We start from the raw sequence: 22,810 nt of genomic DNA, 5'->3' as shown, positions 1-22,810 counted from the left end.
AAACAATTTCAAATAAAACTGTCAGTTACAAAGTGCACAAAAGACAAATACAAAAGGGGAAATAAAAAGCCTGAGAACAAAGAAAATGATAAATTAGCTTCCCATGCTATGATACAATCTTGTAATAGGTAGTGGGACAAAGAGTTACTGTTGGTGCGTGAAACATCAGTATTACAAGTCTGGCGTGTGTCCTGGTCTTTTTTTTTTTTTTTTTTTTTTTTTTTTTTTTTTTTTTTTCAAAGACTAGACACATGAACAAAAAAAAAGTCATTAACTGTGTATTTTACAGGTCTGTCATTCCCTTGTAATTTTCAGTAAGTATGTGATTTGGTACTAATTACAGGGAAAGTATAGACAGGGTTCTGTTGGTGGATTTCCAATTAATCATGTTATAACAGCAAGTGAAGACTGGAGAGTCTGTCTGTCAGTTTAGATGATCATCTCAACGTGCAAAAACTTGAAATTTGTTTGCAATTTATTGTATATGGAAGAGTAAGTTTCCAGAAATTAATGATTCGTTTATGAATATTTACTCAGATTGAACTGGAGTTCAGTAGTTACACGTTCCAAGGAAATAACAGACTTGTTAAAAAAAATAAAAATAAAAAATAACATGCAGTCCAAAAAAAAACAACAAAAAAAAAAAACATTAAAAAAACAGAAACATTGACTTAAACCTTCACAATTTTCAAATTAATTGCTAAAACTGACAAATCGATCCATTTAATTAAGCGGCATTGTCGTGTTAGCTGCCCGGGAATCTGTGGTCTCCACTAGCGGCGATACATCAGCGGACATTAACTCGTCTCCGTCCAGCTGAATATTGTGGCTAATAAGTACCAACAAACTGCAGAACAGAAATCTCCTCTCAGTCACACTGATTTTATGATCCAATTTAAGTGATCCTCATCGGAAATGTTTGTTTATGTTTGGCGTTTGTGGATAAAAATTTATATATTGGCTGATAAATCATCTCATTTTCTAAACTGTCGTATCAACATTGGCATCAAAACTCCTTTATCGGTGTGGCTGCAGTCTCCACAGACGTTAAGACTTCTTTTAATGGAAACAAATGGAAAAAACTGCTTTGCTAACACAATGGCAGCAGAAACGCCACCGTGCGTGCTAGCACTCTGAACTTTATGTATCCAAAATTAATTCACCAAATGAGACCACCACAGATTCAAGGGGCCAATTTTCATTCCTGATCAACCATTAAAATGAAATAAACAGCACATTAATTTTTTTCGGAGCAGAGGGGCTTCTTGAATGACAACCATTTCAGTGCAGCACATGACGCCCCCTCCCACATCAGTACAAATTAACCGGGAGACGTATATGCACCAAATTAAACAGGCTGGCAACTTAAAAGAACCTAAAAGCTTGCAGAGCCACTAGGACTTTGTTCCACACAGAGGCACAGCAGAATTAAAGCGGGGGGGGGGGGGGGCGGGGGGGTGAAACCTGGGAGGGATTTGCCTTGTTGGGACTGGTCCTAATGACCCAGCAGAGTGAAGGATGATTGATTCTGCGGCTGAGGTTCAACGAGAGGCAATTTTGCGTTTAGGGTGGACAGAAATCGGCAAAGTAAGGGTGCTGCAAGGCCTCTTCTGCAGAGATCCTCTGGACTGGATTACATTTTAACAGGTTCTGGGTGAGATCAAAGGAGACATTTTAATAAGTGAACAGCGATGTCACATTTCTTGCAAGGAAAAAAAAACTGCATATTAGCAACAACTGGAGGGTCTTTTAGCCGATGGTGCCGAAATATTTACATAAACATTACCACGGAAGGCCAATAAAAAAAGAAACATTTTATTATTATATTTGTTCTGAAACAATAAAAAGCAGACAAGCCAAAAACAGAATTACCTGGAGAAGATCCCGTCCTGTGCTACTTAGTTTGGGGACCACGTTCACCAGTGAGGTGGTGGCTGGATACATGGGATATGGCTGCAGGCAGAAAAAGGAGGGGGGGGGGGGGGGTCAAAAAGAAAAGTAACAAAGCGTTTTCTCCAACCACTGAGGGTAATAATTTACCTTGTAATCAGGGAGTTTCGTCATGGTCTGCCACTGTTCTTCAGTCGGTGTACCCAACAATGTACCACATGGTTAAAGAAAAACTTTCAACAGACACGTGTCTCCAACCTCTGAACACTGAGCAAATCAACAGTTCTGCCTGAACAAGAGTCCCACATCCACACTGTCTACTAATGACGTCCAAAAAAACAAAAAGATATCTGAAGATTCTTTTCAACTGGTCGTCCACATCGTTCCCGGGGAATAACGGCCTTCCAGCGTTGGCCAGCTCTGAGCGGGACGTGGAATCAAAATGGAACACGATTAGTATTTTATATCAAGTATGAAAAACCCAACATAAACAGCATATAAAACAAAGTATTGTGCATAAAACTGGTACATGACTGCATAGAAACACTAAGCTGATCCACATTCGAGCCTAACATTGATAAGATTATTAGGCATTTATGCAGATACGACCCTTTTAACAATGTTTAACCATTGTAGTAAATTTAAAATGCTTTATACTTCAATTTATTCTGATTTTTTTTTAGTATTATTGTATACCAGTGTATAACAGAACAAAGAAAGAAGAGATGTCTGGAACATAATATCCTCACTGACGTCAACAATCACTAACAAACCTGCAAATATGCATCCAGCAGACCACATGTCAATTGAGGTAGAATAAAGTTTAGCACCAAACAGCACATCTGGAGGCCGGTACCACAATGTCACCACCTACGTTCAAACACAGAGCGGAGTGGTAGAATTAGACCAATTACACCAATTATCACGGCCAAACTGGTGTTAACACAACCGTCCAGGCGTTCAGCGTAATGCCCGTTCTCTGGGGACGGTGTCATCTCAGAATGACTCTGATTTCACAAAAAAAGGGATTTGGCAGCACCGTCACTAAAGCGAAACCGTCGACTCGCATCAGCCATCTGCTTCCCATTACACCTTCTCGACATTTTAACAAACCGCTGCTTTGTCAGCTGTCGAGTGTCGTATGGACATTTTTCCAGGTTATGTGAAAATGTGTTTGGTGAAGTGCACTGATGGAGTAAAAAGAATAAAATGAAACTAGAAAAGTTCTGCTTCCCAGAGAGAGCGTGTGGGCCGACTGAAAGCAGCTACGAGTGCTTATGATTCAGCTAGAAAAGTTTAAAAGTTCACTTCTGTACAGATGTGAATTACGTCATCACACGCTGCAAAACCACTAACGAACTTTTCACAAGTCATTTTTACAGAGAAAAATCTGTAAATTCTCCAACCGGAATGACATAAATGCACTTTTAGCTGCTAAGTAATGTGAAAATGTTGCATCGTGGATCACGACCGTTTGCAGAGTTCATTTTTTATTCATAATGTTCAGAAAAATGATGCACAAAGATGACATCAATTGAGCGTACTGCCTTTTTTAATGCTTTACAACACATCCGAGAGCGGAGCGTTTCAAAGCCGCTACCCACCTGTGGCTCGTGGGAGACTTTTAATTTGTCTGGATGAACAGTTTTATCGAGTGAAATTTCAAGATAAGTGTGGGAGACTCTGCACTTTTGTAGAATAGAAAATAATGATGTGCCTCTGCTTAACTCAAACTTTAGGCTGCCAGAGAAGGAGTTTCTTTCTTTTTCACTTGTAAAAGGACAGCGTGCATTAATCAACATTCAAATAAATGTAAACCAAATTAGCTGAAAGGCCAGTTTTCATTGGCATCTAAGAAAAGTAAGAACATTGATGATCTCCACTCTGAACCATTCACTTGGATTTTTAGGTATTTGACTTGGTCGGCAAACAAAATCCCCAAATTATCATTATAAAAACTTCACTGTATTTAATGTGTACTGCATGTACTACATACAGGATATGAAATGCAGTGTGAAACCACTGCAGGGCCGTTCTTTTCTACTTGCTGAGTCTCAGGGCAATCCATCCTCTGAAATGACCTCTCAAAATGACCTTACTTCAAATTCTCAGTGCCTCACACTCCTTTCCCCTCCTGGTTTTCTCTCTATTACATTTTCAGATCAGTATTGTCACCCTGGGTCAAGTGCCCCCCCTCCCATGAGAGTGGCTTGCCGGGCCCTTAGGTCAGCCAACCAAAAACCACTAAACCTTTCTGGGACTTGCCTTGTCATTTCTCTGATGGCATCAGCAACAACAAAAGAAGTCAAACAGCACTTAAACCACATGCTGCTGTGTGTCCCACTCTTTCTCCATCATTAATTTAACAGCTTCACTTCAGCACCACGGAGAAACAAACTGAGGCCACTGACTGTTCACAAAAAATAATAAGAGCACAGTAAGTGTCTAAAGCCATGACATATTGTACAAGAGGCCATGGATCTGCCATCGATGCTGCTGCAGTTCGTGAGTTAGATGTGACTATTGTGCCATATGTTGATACCACCTTTCATACTGACATGGATTTTTAGGAACATATATTAGCTAGGAGCATATATTTTTGCATGAGATATGGGATCATTTACATTAGCTGCACGGGGTGAAAACAACATCTATGAAAGCCTGGATTAAAGAGCACTAATGTCTTCATGTCAGTCAGTACCCGATTTAACGGCAGTCAAAATGTTCAGAAATCAGTCTGATTTGGTTTCACTTTAAATCTTGAACGTGCCAAATGTCATTTAAAATGGGAGAAGTCAGTTAGTGAAGTACAACCTACCTCTGCTGAGTAACACCTCACAGGAATGCCAAAGGCTCGAGCCAACCCGAAGTCAGCCAGCTTCAACTCCCCATTCTACGGACAGAGACACAAGTCACCAAATCCTCCCAGGTGAGTTTAACACTGACTGACAGACCACAGCATCATCGTACAGCTCAGCAGATTTAGCTATACATTTCACACACACTGTTACTGATGTCAAGTTTGCAAGTTGGTTTTGGTTTGCTTTCCTTTTGGGTTTTAACATGCTGGACCATATCATCTTCTCATACGGTGACAAATATTTACCATCCAAATGCGCATAAACACTCACTCTGTTTATGAGGAGATTCTGCGGCTTCAGATCTCTGTGAAGAACATTTCGACTGTGGCAGAAAGCAAGGCCTTTCAACAGCTGGTACATGAATGACTGCATCAGAGAGGGAAAGACTGAGATTAATACAGACAAAACCATCTTTAAGTGGTTAAGTCCAAGTTTCACAAGATGTGACATAAACACACGCCAAAGATGATGCTATCTAAACAGCAAGCTATCCACACAATATGTATTTAAGCAGGCACGTTGCACTTGGTTACTCTTCTTGGGTTTCCCAGGATGTTTATCTCATACCTTCACAGTTTCAGGATCTAGATCCCCATTGCAGCTGTCAAAATACTTCTTCAAATCCTGCAGTTGACATAAGAGACACACATTAGCTTCAGAAGGCACACATTAAAGCATACTGTAGGTTTTGAATGACTAAATCTCACCTGATCACAATATTCAAAAACCAAGGTTAACTTCTTGTCACTGTGCAAAACATCATGTAGTCTGGAGGAGACAGAGCAGATATCAGCTGATGTTGGCTGACATCAGGGTGTATTAACTCAACAAACAATGAAAAACTACATAACAACACGTTCAACTTGTTTGTGCAGCAGACTGACCTGACAATGTTTTTATGCTTTAGTTCCTTCAGAAGACAGATTTCTCTCAGAGCAGAACTTGGCACCCCCTGAAAAAACGACACCCAGCTTAATTAGTGCTAGCCTGCTAACAGCTGGCTAGCAGATAGCGTTAACGCAAAGTAAATGTAATATTGACAGCATACCTCGTCGTCGTCGTCCAACCTGACCCTTTTCAAAGCCACGATTTCGTGGGTTTCTCTGTTTTTAGCCTTGAAAACTGTCCCATAGGTACCTACGGAGGAGATAACGTTGAGCTAAAGCAGTTATCGTATTGATGAATGGCATAGCAACGTTGAGTTGCTAGCATTAGCTCGCTTGCTAGCTCATGTTAATATCGTAAAAGCAGACAAATCTTCTGGCAAATCTTGTCACTAACACATATGCATGTGGTTAACTAAGGTATTAATGCGAGCACAAAGTTCGCCATCTAGCTAACGTTAGCCATGCAACTACATGAATGCTAGCTGAGCAAACCAGGGTAGCTAATATTAACTTTATTAAAAAGCGTATGGAACTTACCCTCTCCGATTTTTTCAAGCTTTTCATATTTCTGCATGTTTGGCCAGTGAAGCCAGCCTTGAACAAGCTAGCAAACCAATGACTGAATGAAGCCCCAAATTGGGGTTAATAATGTGATGATAGCTAGCGTTAGCTTGAAGCTATCTGCACTTGGTGCTCCTGCTCGGTCTGCAGCAAAGCTTCTCTTGTTGGTCATCTAGAGGCGAAAAGATGAACTGCAACGAGTCTTGAAACCCAGATCCCATAACACTGCTGGATGCTGAACTTAGCAGCAATTTTCTGTTCTTTAATGATATTTTATGAGAAACTTTGCTTCTAACAGGAACATAAAATGACTGTATTCAGAGGTTAAACCAGTTCACACTAATCATTTACCAGATTACCAGATTCCTAACTTGACCCACATACAGGACTGCAGGCAAAGACAGCAGCAGTGCTGGATGCGTCTGCTTACTGTAGCCTGTGATGTCTGAAAAAAAGAGCCCCCTTAAATGTGTTCCCCTTACTTAAGTTGATCATTTGTAATCTGTGTAAGTGTGCTTTGATTTAAGAAGTGCAGGCAGCCTGTTAGCCTGTTTAATGATATAAACACTCCTTCAAAGGGAAACAAATCTTAGCGCTTCACTTGCTCCATTTGGGAAATGAGCCAATGATACAATTAATGAATCCTGATGTCTAATATTCACCAGCATGCAAAACTCAGTCTGTGCAGACACACAATGAACAGATAAAATAATGCACATTTAAGTCATACTACACCCAAAAGTCTGAGGTTTCAGCAGCTGTGCTGCACTAGATTACAAGTGTGACAAGTTAGTCAAAAGATTTAACTTACAGTTAAAGTGAAATCATATATCCAGACGTAGACACCAGCTTTAAAATACAGCTAGCAGTTATCAGAAGGTGAAGTGTGGTAGTACTGGTGCCAAAACAGCACTTCCTCCCCAGATGTCCCATCTTAACAGAATGGATGATTGCGGAGAGCAACCGAAGCACAGAGTGGAAATTATGTTTCTGCTTTCTTTATCCCCGAGTGAGCTACAAGACTTAAACTGTAAGATCACTGTAAGAAATGACACTATCCACAAAACATATACTGCTCATTATTTAGGTTCACTCAACCCTGTCCTTGTGACAATGCAGGGAAATTCTGTGTATTATGATCCATAAAAAAAGGAAAAATACATCATACTCTCATTAAAACCAAGTTTAATTATTAACTATTTACTCTACCACATCATAATATATCTTACTATACAGGATAAGAGAAAACAGTGTTATGAAATTCCCATTTAAGTTAGACACTGTACAGTAGCGTGGTTTGTTAATCATCACAGGCTGATCCAGTTGGTCCGCTTATCCATTTACATACATACATTTAAGCTTGTCATAAAACTAGACGGAGAACTGGTGAATTTAAACTACATGTTTTACATAATCTTTTTGTTCAGGCAAGTCTGTTCCACTACTCATGGTAGTCTCATTGCACGTTGATCTACAGTAAACACGTTTAGTGTGTTCATTTCTGCCCCTCAGCTCTTTGCCGACGAACTAGATCTGAATAAAGTCCTCCTTTGCTCAGCAGCTCCAAGTGAGTCCCAGCCTTAAAAGAAAAGAGGAAGCTGTTAGACAGAAGTAAAACTTATATTGCACAGTCCGCACATTGATGGACGCAACCAATATACCTGAATGAAGTCAATTCTTTTCAGTGTTCTTTGAACTTACAAGGTAATAAATTAACCAAGGCTTTTGGGAGGAGATAAGAGCACCTCAGTTTTAATACCCTGCTGCCTCACCTCCACAATGCGGCCATTGCTGATGACACAGATGAGGTCAGCCCCTTGAATGGTGCTCAGCCGGTGGGCGATAATAAGTACAGTGCGACCCCTTGTGGCCCTGTCCAGAGCCTCCTGCACCACCCGTTCCGATTCTGCGTCCAGGGCGCTCGTGGCTTCGTCCAGCACCAGGATGGTGGGGTTCTTGATCAAGGCGCGGGCGATAGCGATGCGTTGCTTCTGGCCACCTGATAGCGTCACACCTCGCTCACCTGGGTTGAGAACTCTGGAGCTTAGTATTTAAAAGGCACACAAATTTTGATATCTTGTAAATGCCCGAACGAAAGCACGTACCAACCACAGTGTTGTAGCCGTCTGGGAAAGCTGTAATGAAGCGGTGAGCATTGGCCTGCTTGGCTGCATTAATGACCTCAGCATCTGTGGCCCCAGGCTTCCCAAAGCGGATGTTCTCCATGACAGATGATCCGAACAAAACTGGCTCCTGGAGATACAGGGCGGAGGATACTGTGAGAACTGGAACACTATGAATGTGTATAATTCATACTTTTATTAAACTGACTTATTATTCATATCCATATTTTAAAGCAGGGATGAATTAATGATGAACAATCTTTACCTGATTGATGAACCCAATGACCTGCCCCCTGAACCAGGCCAGATCAAGTGTTCGGATGTCAAGTCCGTCCAGCATGATTACACCACTGGTCGGGTCATAGAAACGCTCCAGCAAGGATGCCACGGTGGACTTTCCTAAAACGCATTACATGAATCATTCATAGGCTCACTATCAAACTGTTATCCACGTCAGTCACATGTTTATAATCAGAATCACTAACTAAGAAATTACCTCCTCCAGATTCTCCCACAATGGCAACAGTTTTACAAGGTGGCAGCGTCAAGTTGAACTTCTTCAAGATCTGATGGCCAGGTCTTGTTGGATAGCTTTAAATATACAAAAAAGACATCAGTAGATAGTATCCTGTCATATTTATGTTCAGTTAATGTCTTGAGCTGTCTTGAAATCTACTTTTTTTTTTTTTTTTTTTTTACCTGAATGAAATGTCCATAAAATCCACTCTTCCCATCAGAGAATGGTACGGGATGCGTCCTCCTCCAGACAGCGGTATGGTTGGCTTCAAAGCCAAGTATTCAAAAACCCGAGCCCCGGAGCTTATTCCTCTCACCATCTGCAACGAATGTTAGAGACTGGCTTGATTTCTCTCTAAATGATATTTCAGATTTGTACAAAAGTGCACATAATGTGTGTCAATCAGATAACAAACAAACCTGTCCAAAAAGGATAGAGATACTGGCCAATGACCTGAGCATAAAGTGAACACAGGAGTTATACCACTGACAAACATCAGGTGCATTTAAACTGATACATTTCATTGTAAATGATAAAAAAGAGCAATGATTGTAGAACAAGTTGTGTCTTTTACCTCTGAACAGTCTGAGAAGCAACCAGGAAAGACATGAGGTCTCCAGGGCTCATTTCATTGCTAGAAATTAACGTCCCTCCAGCAAAAATAGTCCCTAGGACAATGCCTGTATTGACAGCACACAACACAAAAACATGACCATACTGGATGTCATGAGGTACAGTAACAGTCTGCTCCACGTTGTGTTCATCAGCTAACATGGGAAAACCCACTCACAGTTCAGGGCAATGTTTGACAGTCCTTGGAAAACTGCTATTCCAGCACCAAGATTTTCATTCATTTCACACGATTTATCAACCTCATATGCATATAGCCTGCAGAAAAAAGGCATATGAATTAAACAAGTGCTCGCTGACATACAGCATACTGCATCTCTACAAGCATTATGGACATGAGGACATCGTAATAAACTCTCACTTACTGGAGCTCTCGCTCCTCCATTGCAAACGCTTTCACCGTCCGAACATTGCCGAGTGCTTCGTCTGCCACTCCTGTTGCTTTCGCAACCTTAAAATAAACACAGTTTCGTCGAGAATTAAGCTTATTTTGTAAATTGCAAAAATAATATCAAGTTAACCGTGCCTCGATTTGAACATGCAGCAAGAACAGACACTGAAAATGAATAGGTTGAGTTTACTGTGTGATAAAAGCCAGACTTCATGGTATCAGTGCAAACTCAAAACCACCAGCAATCTGAAGAAAACAACTTTGCCTGTTTGAAATGTTCATGACATATCTCACGATACAAGCGTTAACATAGACGCATCTCTCTGCTCTTATGTCAGCCCACAAAATGATGAGTAGGAGTCAAGAAGATGTTCAGAGTAACTTGGCATCTTCGCATTTGTGGGCAGAAGTGTGAACAGATCCTGTTAAGAGAGGAAGAGGTACAGTTTGTCTGCCACATTCGTAAAGAAGGTCTGTTCTGCTTGCTCAAATCTACAGCTTTTTGAATTATGGCTGCTCTGATTCTGCAGCCCCTTGAGACTGTCAAAGGTTTTGAGCAAAATGATAACAGTGCCTCACCTGTTCCTGAGCCAAACGGGACAGTTTGCGGAGGAATGAGCCCATGAGAGCCCCTGCCCCCACCAGACATGGGAGGACAACTACGGTCAAACCCGTGAGTTTGGGGGAGATGATATAGAGAGAGACAAAACATCCCACTGTCTGTGTAATACTCCGAAGACCCTAGAAATGTGCAAAGAGAGCAAAAAGTAGAAGTTAGACGGCTGAAACTATACAGCATATTACTTATTATTTTACAACACAAATACAGCACTTCATACCTGAGAGATGACCAGTTTAAAGGATGACTTGAATTCCTGAATGTCAGCAGTCAAACGATTCACCAGCTGTCCAGTTTTATTTGCATCAAAGAAAGCCACATCTTGCCTGAGATCAAAAAATAACACTGACTGCCGATGTAGTCCACCCACCAGCTAAACAGTGGTTATCAGCACAGAAATGACAGCATCCTGCCTCATGACCATGGCTTTTACAGCATCCATGCGTTCTTCTGCTCTAGCATTCAGGGATCATGTACCTCAGCAGGGATGCGAAAAGGGTCTTCCTCATGTCTGCTGCAACTCTCTCCCCCACCCTTGAAAGCAGGATGATGTAGCCACTCGTCAGCAGGCCCTGCACAAAGGAGGTGATTAATGACCAGAGCAACAGACCATTTTCCAGAAAACAGCTGTGACATTTGTGCGTTTTCATGCACATTGTAGTCAGAATGGAAGTGAGTGGAACAGAATACGCAGACATGTGAGGGTAATATGCAAAATAGCTCTAATAAAAATGAACAGAATTACTGAAAGAAAATGTGTCCACTGTGTCCACCACACTTAGACTTTAAAATTTAATCCAACACAATAGCGACAGCCTGGTAACGCAGAGTTGAACAACACTTCTCTGCCATAGTTTCAATAGAAATATTGTATAAAAAGCTTCATTATGGCGGTAGTTATTTCAGAGCTGCTGCACTGGAATGCATTATATCGTCCAGGTGCTACTTTTATTGCATCCATCCCCTGCATTTCTTCTCGGTTAATTAACAGAGAAATAAATTTCCTGCTATTATCACCTATATTGCAATTATTTTAAATGGCACAATGAACACAAGATTCTTTGTGCAAATAAAACAGCTGACTGCACAGGCATAGTTATATCAGACATATATCTCCATTTGACAGCCGCAAAACAGCCGACTTGTGTTGAAGCTTTGACTTTGGCAAGTAAGTCGTGTACTTACTTGGATACCATACAGTCCAAGTAATTTCAGTGCAGGACCTTTTATCTCCTGGACATAATTCCTCGATTGTTCCCTCAGGTAACGTGCCACCACATTCACCAGATCCCCAAGCATCAAGGGGATTTGAATATTCAAGATAGCTGCAGCAAAAGCAAGCTGAAAAGATAAACACTTGGTTTAATTGTAGAAATCTTACACATAGACCACATCTTATTCTATTTTAGAGTCACCGACATTGCATCTTAAGTGATCTGACTCAAGTTTACCACAACAGCACCGACGAGAGCTAACAGTTGAGGTTTGACAAATTCCCACAGGATATGCCATTTGAATTCAGGCACAGGGCTTTTGGCTGCAACTTCAACGGGGATGTTGTTATTCTCATCTGCCTCGCAGTAAGCCACATGACAAAACAGTCGTGCAGAGACGGTGAGCGCTGCTGGTCCAAGGATAAACTTCAGAGCCGCTGCCGGGGGTTTGGATGTTCGGGCTGTGGGCCGGCGGACAGCCCTCTGACTGAGTCTCCAAAAACGGCTGACGGCATTTCCAGGCTGCCGTGAGGAGCCATGCGCATTAGATCCTGGAGATGTGTACCAACTGGATATGAGACAGAATAGACTTTCAATAACTTACAGTATCATCAAGCTAATGTGACAAAGGTTATATAGGTGTACATTGATCTGAATAAGGGCTATAGCTAATATTAATCTGATTTTCTCAGTTAATCATCATTATTAAAACTTCTCTCTATGTTACATGGGAATCACACAGGGAAGGAATGCATCATGGGTAATCCCAAAATGCTTCTTTTGACCAAAACCCAAAGTTATTACATTTCTAATGATGTGATATGGGAAGCTGGAGCTGGATTTGAACAAATCAGCACAAGCATAAAAATTGTTGTGGACTAATTTTCTGTCGATCAACTAATCAATTAATCGTCTACAAGACATATTACAACCACGTTTACACACAAGATTATTTCACTCTGCCAATCTGCCTATGACTGAACACTAGAAACCTACTACTCTTTAGAAAATCAAAGTAGGCCAAGCTCATCAGTGTTGATTAACGACATATGGCTTATAGAGCTGATACAGGTCGGCTGTCATTAACCAAACTCGGTAACAGGTCACATTACCCTACCGTGTAAGTTTCCATATGTCTGCTGTGTTATTGCATCGCGGGTGTAACGACAATGATCGCACTGGAGCAGTAATGCTTGCTCTACAACAGAGGAGCTGAAACATGTTTTATGCTTCTTTCAGTGATACACGCTCATTAAATCAAAGCAATCGTTAAGCCTTGTAGTAATCCACAGGCAACCTGCGGGCTGCCATATTGACTCTGACCCAGAGTGCATTTCAGTCGCCATAGAGGAGGTCAGCTTTCCTGCGGAGACTGGTCTGTGACAGCCGGGTGCTGATTTATTTCATGACAAGCAACATGCTGATGAATGTTAAACGATTTGTGCGACATTGTTGCACAGAAACACCTTAAAAAAACAGACTTTCTTTAAAGAAAATCGAAAAAACTACAACCGCTACCCGGAAATGACGGCAGGTTAAAGCAGAAGTGACGTCAATGACGTTTTGTTGACATTTGTTTGTGAAAGACAAAAACAGTGGACACACAGAGGATGTGTATTTTTGGAAACAAACTAACGGACCTCGGGGCAGACTGAATACAACCGTGTCGTGATAAAAACAAGGCTTTGTTCATTAAACGAGCTCCGGTCAAGACTGGGACCCCGAGCAAAGGCGACAGCAGATTTAGATCCGCAGATGGACGGACCAAGTCGGGAACAAAACAAACCGTGTCACCCGGACTACATGAGAGGCTGAATCATTGTCAGGCTAACCAGCCAGCGGACACTTGAGTTAGGCTGATACACTATATAAAGGAAACTAACATTTATTTGCTAATCTGCCCAAGACTCGTGTGCTTAATTTCTAACTGTTACGAAGTACGTTACGTGTTACCATGGTAGTGTAGAGTTACACAAGCGTTGTCCGTCAGACTAGCAAGTTAGCAAGCTAATGTTAGCCGTAGCTAACGTTACCCTCATTTGAACCGCCTGAGCTGCTGAGAGGCTAGCTTACAGACTGGACTGATCTTACATTCGTTTCATACGGTGTTTGCGACAAGGAGCTCGTCAGTTGGGAGAGACCATAAGAATGTAAAGCACAATGGCCAACTTTGAAGCCTACCAGGAGTATCAGAGGATTGAGGACTTTGAGGAGGACTCCCCACCTGGGGAGGAGGATTTGCTGGTGCATGTGCCCGAAGGCCTGAAAGGTAAACATGAAGTATTTTTAGGAAAAATGACGAACTGCACATTGAAAGTCTTTTCCCGAATTTATAAACTGAACAAATGTATGCAACTGTAGGTCGGCCAGCTCTCTAATGCTGTCATTTATGTTACAGACTCATGGCACCATATCAAGAACCTGGATAACTTCTTCACAAGGATATCCTTTAAAATTACAGTGTAGTTAAATAGCAGGTCTCACAGAGTGGTTTGCTGTATGTCACTGGTATCATGTCATGCTGACACATACTTATTAAGATACATGTCAGTAGTTATATTTACAATCTGCTGAACTTCACTATGTTTACTGCTTGACTGCCACACGTTTTGACACTTGAGCGATCTCAAATTCTCTTTGGAGCCTTCAGTTTGATGATTTGATATATTTGTGCCATTTTGTATTGTCCTGAATATTGTTTGTGCTTTTCCTTAACCAGCCTTTCCACATCTATCATTTTCATCAAAAGAATGGCTTTGCTTGTATGATGTTGTCAGAATGCTTTGAACTTGTGTAAGTATGAACTAGTGCGAACTACAGATGCCTAGAATAGTAGAAAGTAATGTGTTTGAGACAGAATGCGTGTTGTCAGTAAGACTTGGGCCTCATATACCTAACTGGTTATTTACGTGTTGTTTTGACAGTTAAATGTGCTCCAGGCTTCAGCATGAACAAGTTCAGCCAGATGACTTCAACAGCAGCTGTATTTGAATCTCAGAGGAAATAATTTCTCCTCAGTAAACACTAGATTTTGATTATTGCTTTATGCACTGTTTGCCAGCAGGCCATCTCTGTTATTGGGTCCTGGTTTGGTGTTTGTCCTGAATGTGGTCATAGTTGGTTTATTAATACGGGGCCAATTTAACCATTAGCTTGATGAAATATGTCAGCCTCAGCCTGTCAACATATTTAATAACGGAACTGCAATTGATCTATCTTCACTGCACATCGTACGTTAATCACTGCTCAGTTTATGATGAGTGCACCGCCTGTGGCTTGAAATTAGATACAGTCACTTATCTCAATTTTGCATACCAATATTAATCTCTTTTGTCATTATTATTTGGGGTTTTCTAGTCTTGCCTAATCACTTTGTTTCTTTTTTCGTCTCATCCTTACAGTCAGTTTTTGTTTGTTGTCACATTCACGACGTTCCTTGTCAACTGTGTTGAGTATGATGTCCTGTTTGCCAATCGAGCGGTCAACCACACCGGGCCGGGCCATGGCCCCCTGGACAAGAACAAGGTCACTCTTCCAGATGCCATCCTACCTAGCCAGCAGTGCACTCAGAGGTAACCATGTCTTACACAGCATTATGGAGGGCTGTGTGTGTTTCTTATGGGGACAAAATGAGTGGAAAAGTCCAGGTGAATTAATCATCACTTTATGTGACTTATATAGTCACATAAAGTGATCTTCCTACCCTCTCAGTTCAGCCTCTGTGATTTGATATGTTGATCTCATGCAGACAGGGTCTTGGATATGATTAGAGCCCTTTTAGAGACAGGCCTTCAGAGGGATTTAATTTGTCTGGCTTAATACAGTTGCAATCAGATTTTCAGATTTAATTCCTCATTGCATTTTGCCAGTTGCAGCCTTGGACGGTAAGTCACATTCACAGAGAAGGAATATGGAACAGTAGCCTATTTAGCCGTACCCTGTGGGTTTCTTTATTTACCCCAGAAAATCATGAGAACTCTCGTTTTTTCATTGTAGACGATGACTCGTGAAGATCTTTTCTTAACTGTCAGCACTCTAAGTAGTGACTTCTTGTTTTTCACAAATTAATCCATATATGAGACCAGGAACACTCACTTTACCCAGCCTGACTATCCTTTTATTGTTTTTCCTCTTAAACACACATCCAAAAAATGACATTGTGTTAGATTTTCTTAATTGTGCATTATCGCATTCTTTGTTTATTTCAGTTTAAGATTTGCAGCTTTGAATTGCAGCATTCTTCAAAGAGACAGTTACTTGGAGAAGGTATTTGTGTACTGTGTTGAGACTGGCTTTAGGGAACAGGGTAATGTAATTGATAGCTTTGGCGAGGTAAAACTGGCCTGTCGAACTTGGCCGGGCCAGCAAGCTGACGACCACATGACACCTCACTAGCTGGCTGCAAGGGACAGACCTCCCCACCCTCCCCAGCCCCATGTTCTCATATATTTTTTCCAAGATGTAGCCTAGCCTCTGCTTGTTTTCTTCAGCTTGTCGAATCAGCCTGTCATCAATTTGTTCCTGATTCTGACTATGGCTCAATAGTCGTTTATAACAGGGTCAGTGACGTACAACCGCTTGGAATTCTAATTTGGGAACAGCTTGTTCCACAGTTTGGATCCTCTCTGTCCTCTTCATACCCCCTCTCTAATTTCCCTTGTAAAGCCAGATGCTTGTCCTGAAAACATTCTAATATTTTGCTCATTATATCTCAAAGTGAGCGATTATAAATTGTTATAGAAATGTGAAGGAGTAGCAGCAATCGCACTGATATTGACTACTATATTTTTATAAGCATGGGCGACTAATGTGCCGTGTTTTCTATGTTTTGAAATGCAATACTCGGAAGAATTTTAGATTGAAGTAAGCAGGCTGCCTCACCCACAACCTGTAAACAGGAGTTTAGTGTCAGTTTAATATATTGCAACATACACTGAGAGCAACAGTTGCTCATTTCCTCTTCTGTTTATCATACTACAAGTCAGATGCCCCATAAATGGTGGACTTAAAATGCCATAAGAAGAAAGAGTGTGCCACTAAAGATGCTTACCATTTTACAGAAATTATGACTCCCAGTTTTGAAATGAGCCTCCTTCTTAACCACTTTGTCAGGATATTTATAGATTTTCTTTGTTGTCTATCTTTTCATGCCCTGCCAAATATCGCATGAGTATTGTGTCATTTTCAGTAAATGTCCTTCCGTGTTTGCATACAGCTGTAGTTAACATTGACATAGTAGCCCATGTCTGAATGACCATAAAAACTACTTTTACCACATTCATGAAGCCAGCCGTGTCTAACAGAGCTTTTGTTTCTATTCAGCATCCAGGGGAACAGCTGGATTATATTCCTTCTCATCATGGCAGGCATATTCTGGATCTATCGACTTGTTAAAGTCATTTGTAATGTCCTGAGCTACTGGGAGATCAGACAATTCTACATTAAAGCACTGAAGATCAGAATGGTAAGTGCTACTCCTCACCTTATCATTATGTAGTGAATCAGTCTTGTGATGAATATCTTGTGCTTATGCTTGCAAAAAAAGCTGACATGAAGATAATCATACCTAAAAAGAGTCGTTAGTCATGCTTTGTCTCTGTAATGTTCGTCAGTTTATTTTGTGCTCCCTGCCTCCTTCTCTCAGGATGAACTATGCAACGTAACATGGCAGGAAGTGCAGGACCGCCTCATCAGCCTGCAGCGAGAACAGCAAATGTGCATTCACAAGAAAGAGCTAACAGAGCTCGACATCTATCACCGCATCCTGCGATTCAAGAACTACATGGTGGCTATGATAAACAAATCACTGCTGCCAGTGCAGCTGCAGCTCCCCCTGCTGGGCAATGTGGTGTTCCTCACCCAGGGCCTCAAGTACAACTTTGAGCTCATCCTCTTCTGGGGTCCTTGCTCCCTGTTTCAGAATAAGTGGAACCTGCACCCAAAGTACAAGCGGAATGGAAACCGCCTGGAGCTCGCGCAGCAGCTGAGTAGAGTCATCCTGCTGATGGGTTTGGCCAACTTGCTGCTTTGTCCCTTCATCCTGGTGTGGCAGGTGCTCTACGCCTTCTTCAGCTACACCGAAGTGATCCGCAGAGAACCTGGAAGCCTGGGTGCACGACGCTGGTCCCTGTATGGCCGCCTGTATCTGCGGCATTTCAATGAGCTGAACCATGAGCTGCACGGACGTTTAGGCCGCGGCTACAAACCCACTTCCAAATACATGAACTCCTTTACATCGCCGCTGCTGACTGTGCTTGCTAAGAACATTGCCTTCTTCTCAGGCTCAGTGTTGGCTGTGCTCATTGCGCTGACAGTCTACGATGAGGATGTTCTGACAGTGCAGCACATTCTCACCGCTATCACTGTGCTGGGGGTGGTTATTACTATCACCAGGTGAGCTTTCAGACCTGTGTTTATTCCTGGAGCCTTTCCAGGGCTGATATCAGTATGTGTTAAAAAAGTTGTCTGTACTTTTTTAATTGTTACTCATGCTGTTTATATCAGGATATACCGACAGGATAGATACTGATTTGCATTTGCCTACTAATGAATATGGGAAAATCAGTCAAAAAAAATCAAACTATACCGCACAAAACTATCCTCTAAATTTATCTCATATGTACAGGAACAGTTGTGCTGTTGAAAAATGAAAATATTTTGTACCTGTCCTACACCAGGTCCTTCATCCCAGATGAGCATATGGTGTGGTGTCCAGAACAGCTGCTGCAGTGTATGCTGGCACACATTCACTACATGCCAGACCACTGGAGGGGCAACGCTAACAAGAGCGAGACCCGTGACGAGGTGGCGCAGCTGTTCCAGTACAAAGCGGTGAGGGATGCAGAAACGCTGCGGATAGGAACTCATTTGTCACAGTCAGAATAAAGTTATGGATGAGTGTTTGTTAAGATTGATGACATTTTTAATGTAGCACCTGCCTAGTGATAAAACTTTATCAGGCTGGGTTCAGCTTAATAGTTCAATCATTGAATTTATTGATGCATTTTTGGCAAAATTGATCTACATTATCTTTATGTAGAATATGAGTATATTTAGAATTTGAGAGCGTCTTATCAGTGTTGTCTCTGTCCAAATCAGGTGTTCATCTTGGAGGAGTTGCTCAGCCCTATTGTCACACCCTTCATTCTCATCTTCCTCCTGAGGAATAAGTCTCTAGAGATCATTGACTTCTTCAGGAACTTCACTGTGGAGGTGGTTGGAGTCGGAGACATCTGTTCATTTGCTCAGATGGACATCAGACGTCATGGAAACCCAACAGTACGATTTGTTCCTTCTGTTAACATATGATTCAAACCATTCATTTCTTTAGGTGCTCTCTAACTGCAGAGAGTACGACTCCTATCGAGCAAATGTCTTTGTGGATGTCTTTGCAGTGGCTGTCAGAGGGCCAGACGGAGGCTTCCATTTACCAACAGGCTGAAAATGGAAAGACAGAGTTGTCTCTCATGCAATTCACCATCAAGAACCCACGCTGGCAGCCGCCTCAGGAGAGCTCAGTGTTTATCAGCCACCTGAAAGAAAAGGTGCAGCACGATGCACAGACCGGCCCCTCCACCCAGCTGCTGCTCTCTGAGGCTCCTCTCTGCACCTCGCTGCAGTCCAACGAGTCTGCCACTGGGGTAAGAACCCCCGAGGACCCTGTAGATCACACAAACACCACGTACCACATGATTATTCAGCTGATGTAAGAAATAGGGCTGCAGTTTAATAAGAGTGTAAATGTTAACGATCAGTATTAATTACCTGAAGATATTTAAATCATTCTACATACGTTACTAATCCATATACTACCACATATCCCCCCCCAAAAAAAAAAAAACCTACACTGTCATTTTTCATTTCTTTTCTATACCACTGTAATCCTATTTAACTGATGAGTCTGTACTGATGCGTGGTGTTGTTTCCAGCCTGATAATCTGTTGGCTAGTGTCCTGGCCCACCCCGTTCTAACTGCGTCGGGACTGCAGGGGCGAGACCATCGCTTCATCCCGCCAAGCACCGCTGCTTCTGCTGCTGCCAGTGTCCTGGCCTCTCTGTCCACCTCCCAGCTCTCACATCCCAGCCGCGGCCGCCCACATGGCCTCCTGCCCTCATCCGTCCACCCCGAGAGCACCATGTACCGCAGCGACCGCACCATTATTGACAGGTTCTTATAACACGTTTGCTGCTGTGTTGTTCATACTGTAGCTATTCGAAGTGAATATGCAAAGGCTGGTTATCACCTGGTTATCAACATTAACATGTTCTTTTGCAGTATGACTAACAGTGACTCTCGCATCCGGAGCAATACACTGCACTCAGAGTTTGCCTCAGCAGAGATGAGTCTCCATGCCATCTACCTGCATGAGGTAATTTCCTGACCACGGACTGTTGCCTCCAGCCACTGCAGTTGACATTAATATATTTATCCTCCTTTTCTCTGGAGTGAAAGTGATACTCCCCAAAAGATCTTTTGAGTATCAGATATGCACCACATAAAAGTGCTTACAAAGTCTGTAGCTTTGGATACAAAGGATTCCAGTGGTGACCAGTTTCAAAACGTCCTTTTACAAGTCTACAAGTGTTGTGTATTTGATTCTCAAAAGATCGATAAGACTGTACAGTATCTCTTGTAGACCACTAGTCTAGTGCTCTGCTCTGCTGTGCTGTGCATTGACAACTGTTTGTCTCTCCAGCTGCACCAGCAGAGCTCCCACCCACAGAGAACTTCGGGGCAGTGGCAGAACCCAGTGCCAATGAGAGATCTGCACACAAACGCTGGTAAATGAACTGTTTGATTTTGAAGAACCTTGCAGCCGCAGTGTAGCTGAAAAACAAGGGGCAGATTCCTGTCAGCATCAGTTCTGTTTAAGTCTGATTTTAGACCCACATTTAAAGATGTTATGACATTAATGTTAAACAAAATGACTGTGTAATGCAATAATTATTGCTTGTAGTGCTGAAATCATGGTCGTGACCTACATCTCTGGCACTTAATTACACAGTCCAGTCAGATCAAGAACTCTAAATTGAGCAGAGCCTTAAAGGACTTTAGATTAAATTAGAATAGATTTTAGAAGCAATTTTGTCTGCTTTAATATTTGTCAAACCTACGTGATGCTGCATGTTAATACAGCACAGAAACCAAACTCACACTGACAACTTAGCACAGGAACTGCAAATGTGAAGTTCATTGTGACTTATTACAAGTTTCACATGTCACCAAGTTGATTTTCCAACTATCAGAAAGTAGAGACCATTTATTGCAAGGTGGAAAAAAGCAAAATGTTTAAGTCAGGCTTCAAAAAATGGAAAATATATGTATAACATATATTTGTTGTAAATAGTCTGCCTGCCTGCCTGCCTGCCTGCCTGCCTGCCTGCCTGCCTGCCTGCCTGCCTGTCTGTCTGCATGCATGTCTGTCTGCCTGCCTGCCTGCCTGCCTGCCTGCCTGCCTGCCTGCCTGCCTGTCTGTCTGCCTGTCTGTCTGCATGCATGTCTGTCTGCCTGCCTGCCTGCCTGCCTGCCTGCCTGTCTGTCTGCATGCATGTCTGTCTGCCTGCCTGCCTGCCTGCCTGCCTGCCTGCCTGCCTGCCTGCCTGCCTGCCTGCCTGCTTGCTTGTCTGTCTGTCTGCCTGCCGTCTGTCTGCCTGTCTGCCTGTCTGTCTGCCTGCCTGCCTGCCTGCCTGCCTGCCTGCCTGCCTGCCTGCCTGCCTGCCTGCCTGCCTGTCTGTCTGTCTGTTTGTGTACCGTGTGTATTCCAGGTCTCAAACTGCTGCGTTGTTCCTGTATGTTTCTTTGATGATGGCATTGTGGAAATAATAGACTTTGACACTCTGACCAGGTTTCCAGGCACACTGCGGCCTTGGTTCCAGCATTTCCATGCCTACCCCTGTCCACCTCGGGCGCTGGCAAGAGGAGGAGGAAGAAGAGGACGAAGACGATCACGAGATTAACAGTGGATCTACTCCAAAACAGGGCACAGGGGGTGGTTGTTGAAGTGCCTTATGTCATCAGGTATATGCTCTCTTTTAAACTCTGTGATACGACATGTGTCTACACTTTATGCATTTTGGTTCTGTCTCCTGTGATGTTTTTGTTTGTTGAACCTAATAACAAATGGCCTTTAATCCTACAAGGCATACATCGCCATGATAATTTCTCCTCTCTCTTTTTTTTTTTATAGCGTTTACATTTTACTTTCTTCTATGAACATTGTGGCCTTAGATGATCTTCATGGAGAACTTAGCACGGACTTTTAAAGCATCATTCAGCGTTTGTTGTGGGAGGGGCTCATTGAATAACCACTGTCTCTGCACCTCCACGCCTCATCCTGTCACATCAGGCAGACTATGGCATCAGGGAAACCATAAGTCTTCCGTCCGTCTCATCCCGATTTTGACAAACTGCATGTAAAGTGACAGAGAGACAATATAGTGTGTTCACAGGATCACTGTGTGACGGCGGGTGTGGCCACTTTTTATTGTGAAATGCAAAAGGCTCCTGCTGAGCCTGTGTGTGCACATTACGACTGTTTGTGCCTCACAGAGTTCTACAGCACGAGTCTAAGTGGTGTCTTGATCTGTGCTACAAAGACTGCAAACTGTATTGTAGCTGCTTGAACAATTTCGATCACCTGAAAAAAATGAATTCAATATTTCAAGTTGTGCTATTGGACCCTGGTGATTTGTACATACACTTTTGCGTCTTACTTATCCTTTTTAAAAAATCCACATTTTTACGACCAGATCTAATCCTTGAAAAAGATACCAAGTATTGCTATGATAAAGTGCTGACTGTACAGTAGCCATACTACTAAAACACCATGTGTAACTGGCAAAAGCCCTGTTGGGTTTGACAGAATCTATCGTTAAACCAGATATACACATGCTTTGATGCTGCTGTCTGTGTTTAGTGGTCCTAAACACAGATTTTATTCAGTATTAATATTTCCACAGCTGATGTATCAAGACATTACTGTTCCCGAAGAACAGGATGGAAATCACAGGCCTCAAATACACTTGGCGTCAAAATCTGATGCAGATATAAGATGTCTTTTTAAGTCTATTTAAGCTGGACATAAAGTCAGCTTTATGCCTTAACACCAACGTAAAAA

The 22,810-nt window shown here is 42.2% G+C and overlaps 3 protein-coding genes across 3 annotated transcripts; 1 reads left to right on the top strand and 2 right to left on the bottom strand.

The window, feature by feature from the left end:
* Positions 1-237: 237 nt before the first annotated feature.
* On the bottom strand, positions 238-6,373 carry cdk5 (cyclin dependent kinase 5). The gene is made up of 12 exons (XM_070974670.1): positions 6,176-6,373; positions 5,800-5,888; positions 5,636-5,703; positions 5,459-5,519; positions 5,319-5,375; positions 5,022-5,117; positions 4,709-4,783; positions 2,664-2,760; positions 2,241-2,310; positions 2,041-2,101; positions 1,873-1,953; positions 238-1,650 (listed from the first exon to the last, which is right to left on the bottom strand). Exons 1-12 carry the CDS (start codon positions 6,210-6,212, stop codon positions 1,564-1,566), a joined length of 879 nt encoding a protein of 292 aa, XP_070830771.1. The 5' UTR covers positions 6,213-6,373; the 3' UTR covers positions 238-1,563.
* Positions 6,374-7,366: 993 nt separating this feature from the next.
* abcb8 (ATP-binding cassette, sub-family B (MDR/TAP), member 8) lies at positions 7,367-13,013 on the bottom strand. The gene is made up of 16 exons (XM_070974950.1): positions 12,811-13,013; positions 11,931-12,261; positions 11,665-11,820; positions 10,957-11,051; positions 10,700-10,805; positions 10,440-10,601; positions 9,835-9,920; positions 9,630-9,727; positions 9,414-9,519; positions 9,259-9,292; positions 9,022-9,158; positions 8,819-8,913; positions 8,588-8,721; positions 8,305-8,452; positions 7,972-8,222; positions 7,367-7,778 (listed from the first exon to the last, which is right to left on the bottom strand). The coding sequence occupies exons 1-16, from the start codon at positions 12,912-12,914 to the stop codon at positions 7,695-7,697; spliced, it is 2,127 nt and encodes a 708-aa protein (XP_070831051.1). The 5' UTR covers positions 12,915-13,013; the 3' UTR covers positions 7,367-7,694.
* Positions 13,014-13,258: 245 nt separating this feature from the next.
* atg9b (autophagy related 9B) lies at positions 13,259-22,810 on the top strand. Its single transcript, XM_070974459.1, has 14 exons — positions 13,259-13,962; positions 14,092-14,135; positions 14,422-14,486; positions 15,095-15,265; positions 17,016-17,157; positions 17,338-18,086; positions 18,371-18,524; positions 18,792-18,971; positions 19,088-19,333; positions 19,622-19,860; positions 19,969-20,062; positions 20,390-20,474; positions 21,539-21,711; positions 21,881-22,810. The coding sequence occupies exons 1-13, from the start codon at positions 13,854-13,856 to the stop codon at positions 21,691-21,693; spliced, it is 2,433 nt and encodes an 810-aa protein (XP_070830560.1). The 5' UTR covers positions 13,259-13,853; the 3' UTR covers positions 21,694-21,711; positions 21,881-22,810.

This window comes from Chaetodon trifascialis, chromosome 11, assembly GCF_039877785.1.
Source record: "Chaetodon trifascialis isolate fChaTrf1 chromosome 11, fChaTrf1.hap1, whole genome shotgun sequence".
Taxonomy (NCBI): domain Eukaryota; kingdom Metazoa; phylum Chordata; class Actinopteri; order Chaetodontiformes; family Chaetodontidae; genus Chaetodon; species Chaetodon trifascialis.
The sequence above is the reverse complement of the archived record's forward strand: the minus strand, read 5'-3'. Positions and strand labels throughout refer to the sequence as shown.

Excerpts from the sequence above, each read along its gene's own strand:
- cdk5 (XM_070974670.1), bottom strand. The coding sequence starts at position 6,212 with ATGCAGAAATATGAAAAGCTTGAAAAAATCGGAGAGG. Across the intron at positions 5,376-5,458 it reads TTTTTGAATATTGTGATCAG|GATTTGAAGAAGTATTTTGA; the intron begins GTGAGATTTAGT and ends TGTCAACTGCAG. Across the intron at positions 5,118-5,318 it reads TAGATCCTGAAACTGTGAAG|TCATTCATGTACCAGCTGTT; the intron begins GTATGAGATAAA and ends TCTCTGATGCAG.
- abcb8 (XM_070974950.1), bottom strand. The coding sequence starts at position 12,914 with ATGTTTCAGCTCCTCTGTTGTAGAGCAAGCATTACTGCTCCAGTGCGA. Across the intron at positions 12,262-12,810 it reads GACATATGGAAACTTACACG|TTGGTACACATCTCCAGGAT; the intron begins GTAGGGTAATGT and ends TCTCATATCCAG. Across the intron at positions 9,520-9,629 it reads GTCAAACATTGCCCTGAACT|GCATTGTCCTAGGGACTATT; the intron begins GTGAGTGGGTTT and ends CTGTCAATACAG.
- atg9b (XM_070974459.1), top strand. The coding sequence starts at position 13,854 with ATGGCCAACTTTGAAGCCTACCAGGAGTATCAGAGGATTGAGGACTTT. Across the intron at positions 18,087-18,370 it reads GTGGTTATTACTATCACCAG|GTCCTTCATCCCAGATGAGC; the intron begins GTGAGCTTTCAG and ends GTCCTACACCAG. Across the intron at positions 19,334-19,621 it reads CCAACGAGTCTGCCACTGGG|CCTGATAATCTGTTGGCTAG; the intron begins GTAAGAACCCCC and ends TGTTGTTTCCAG.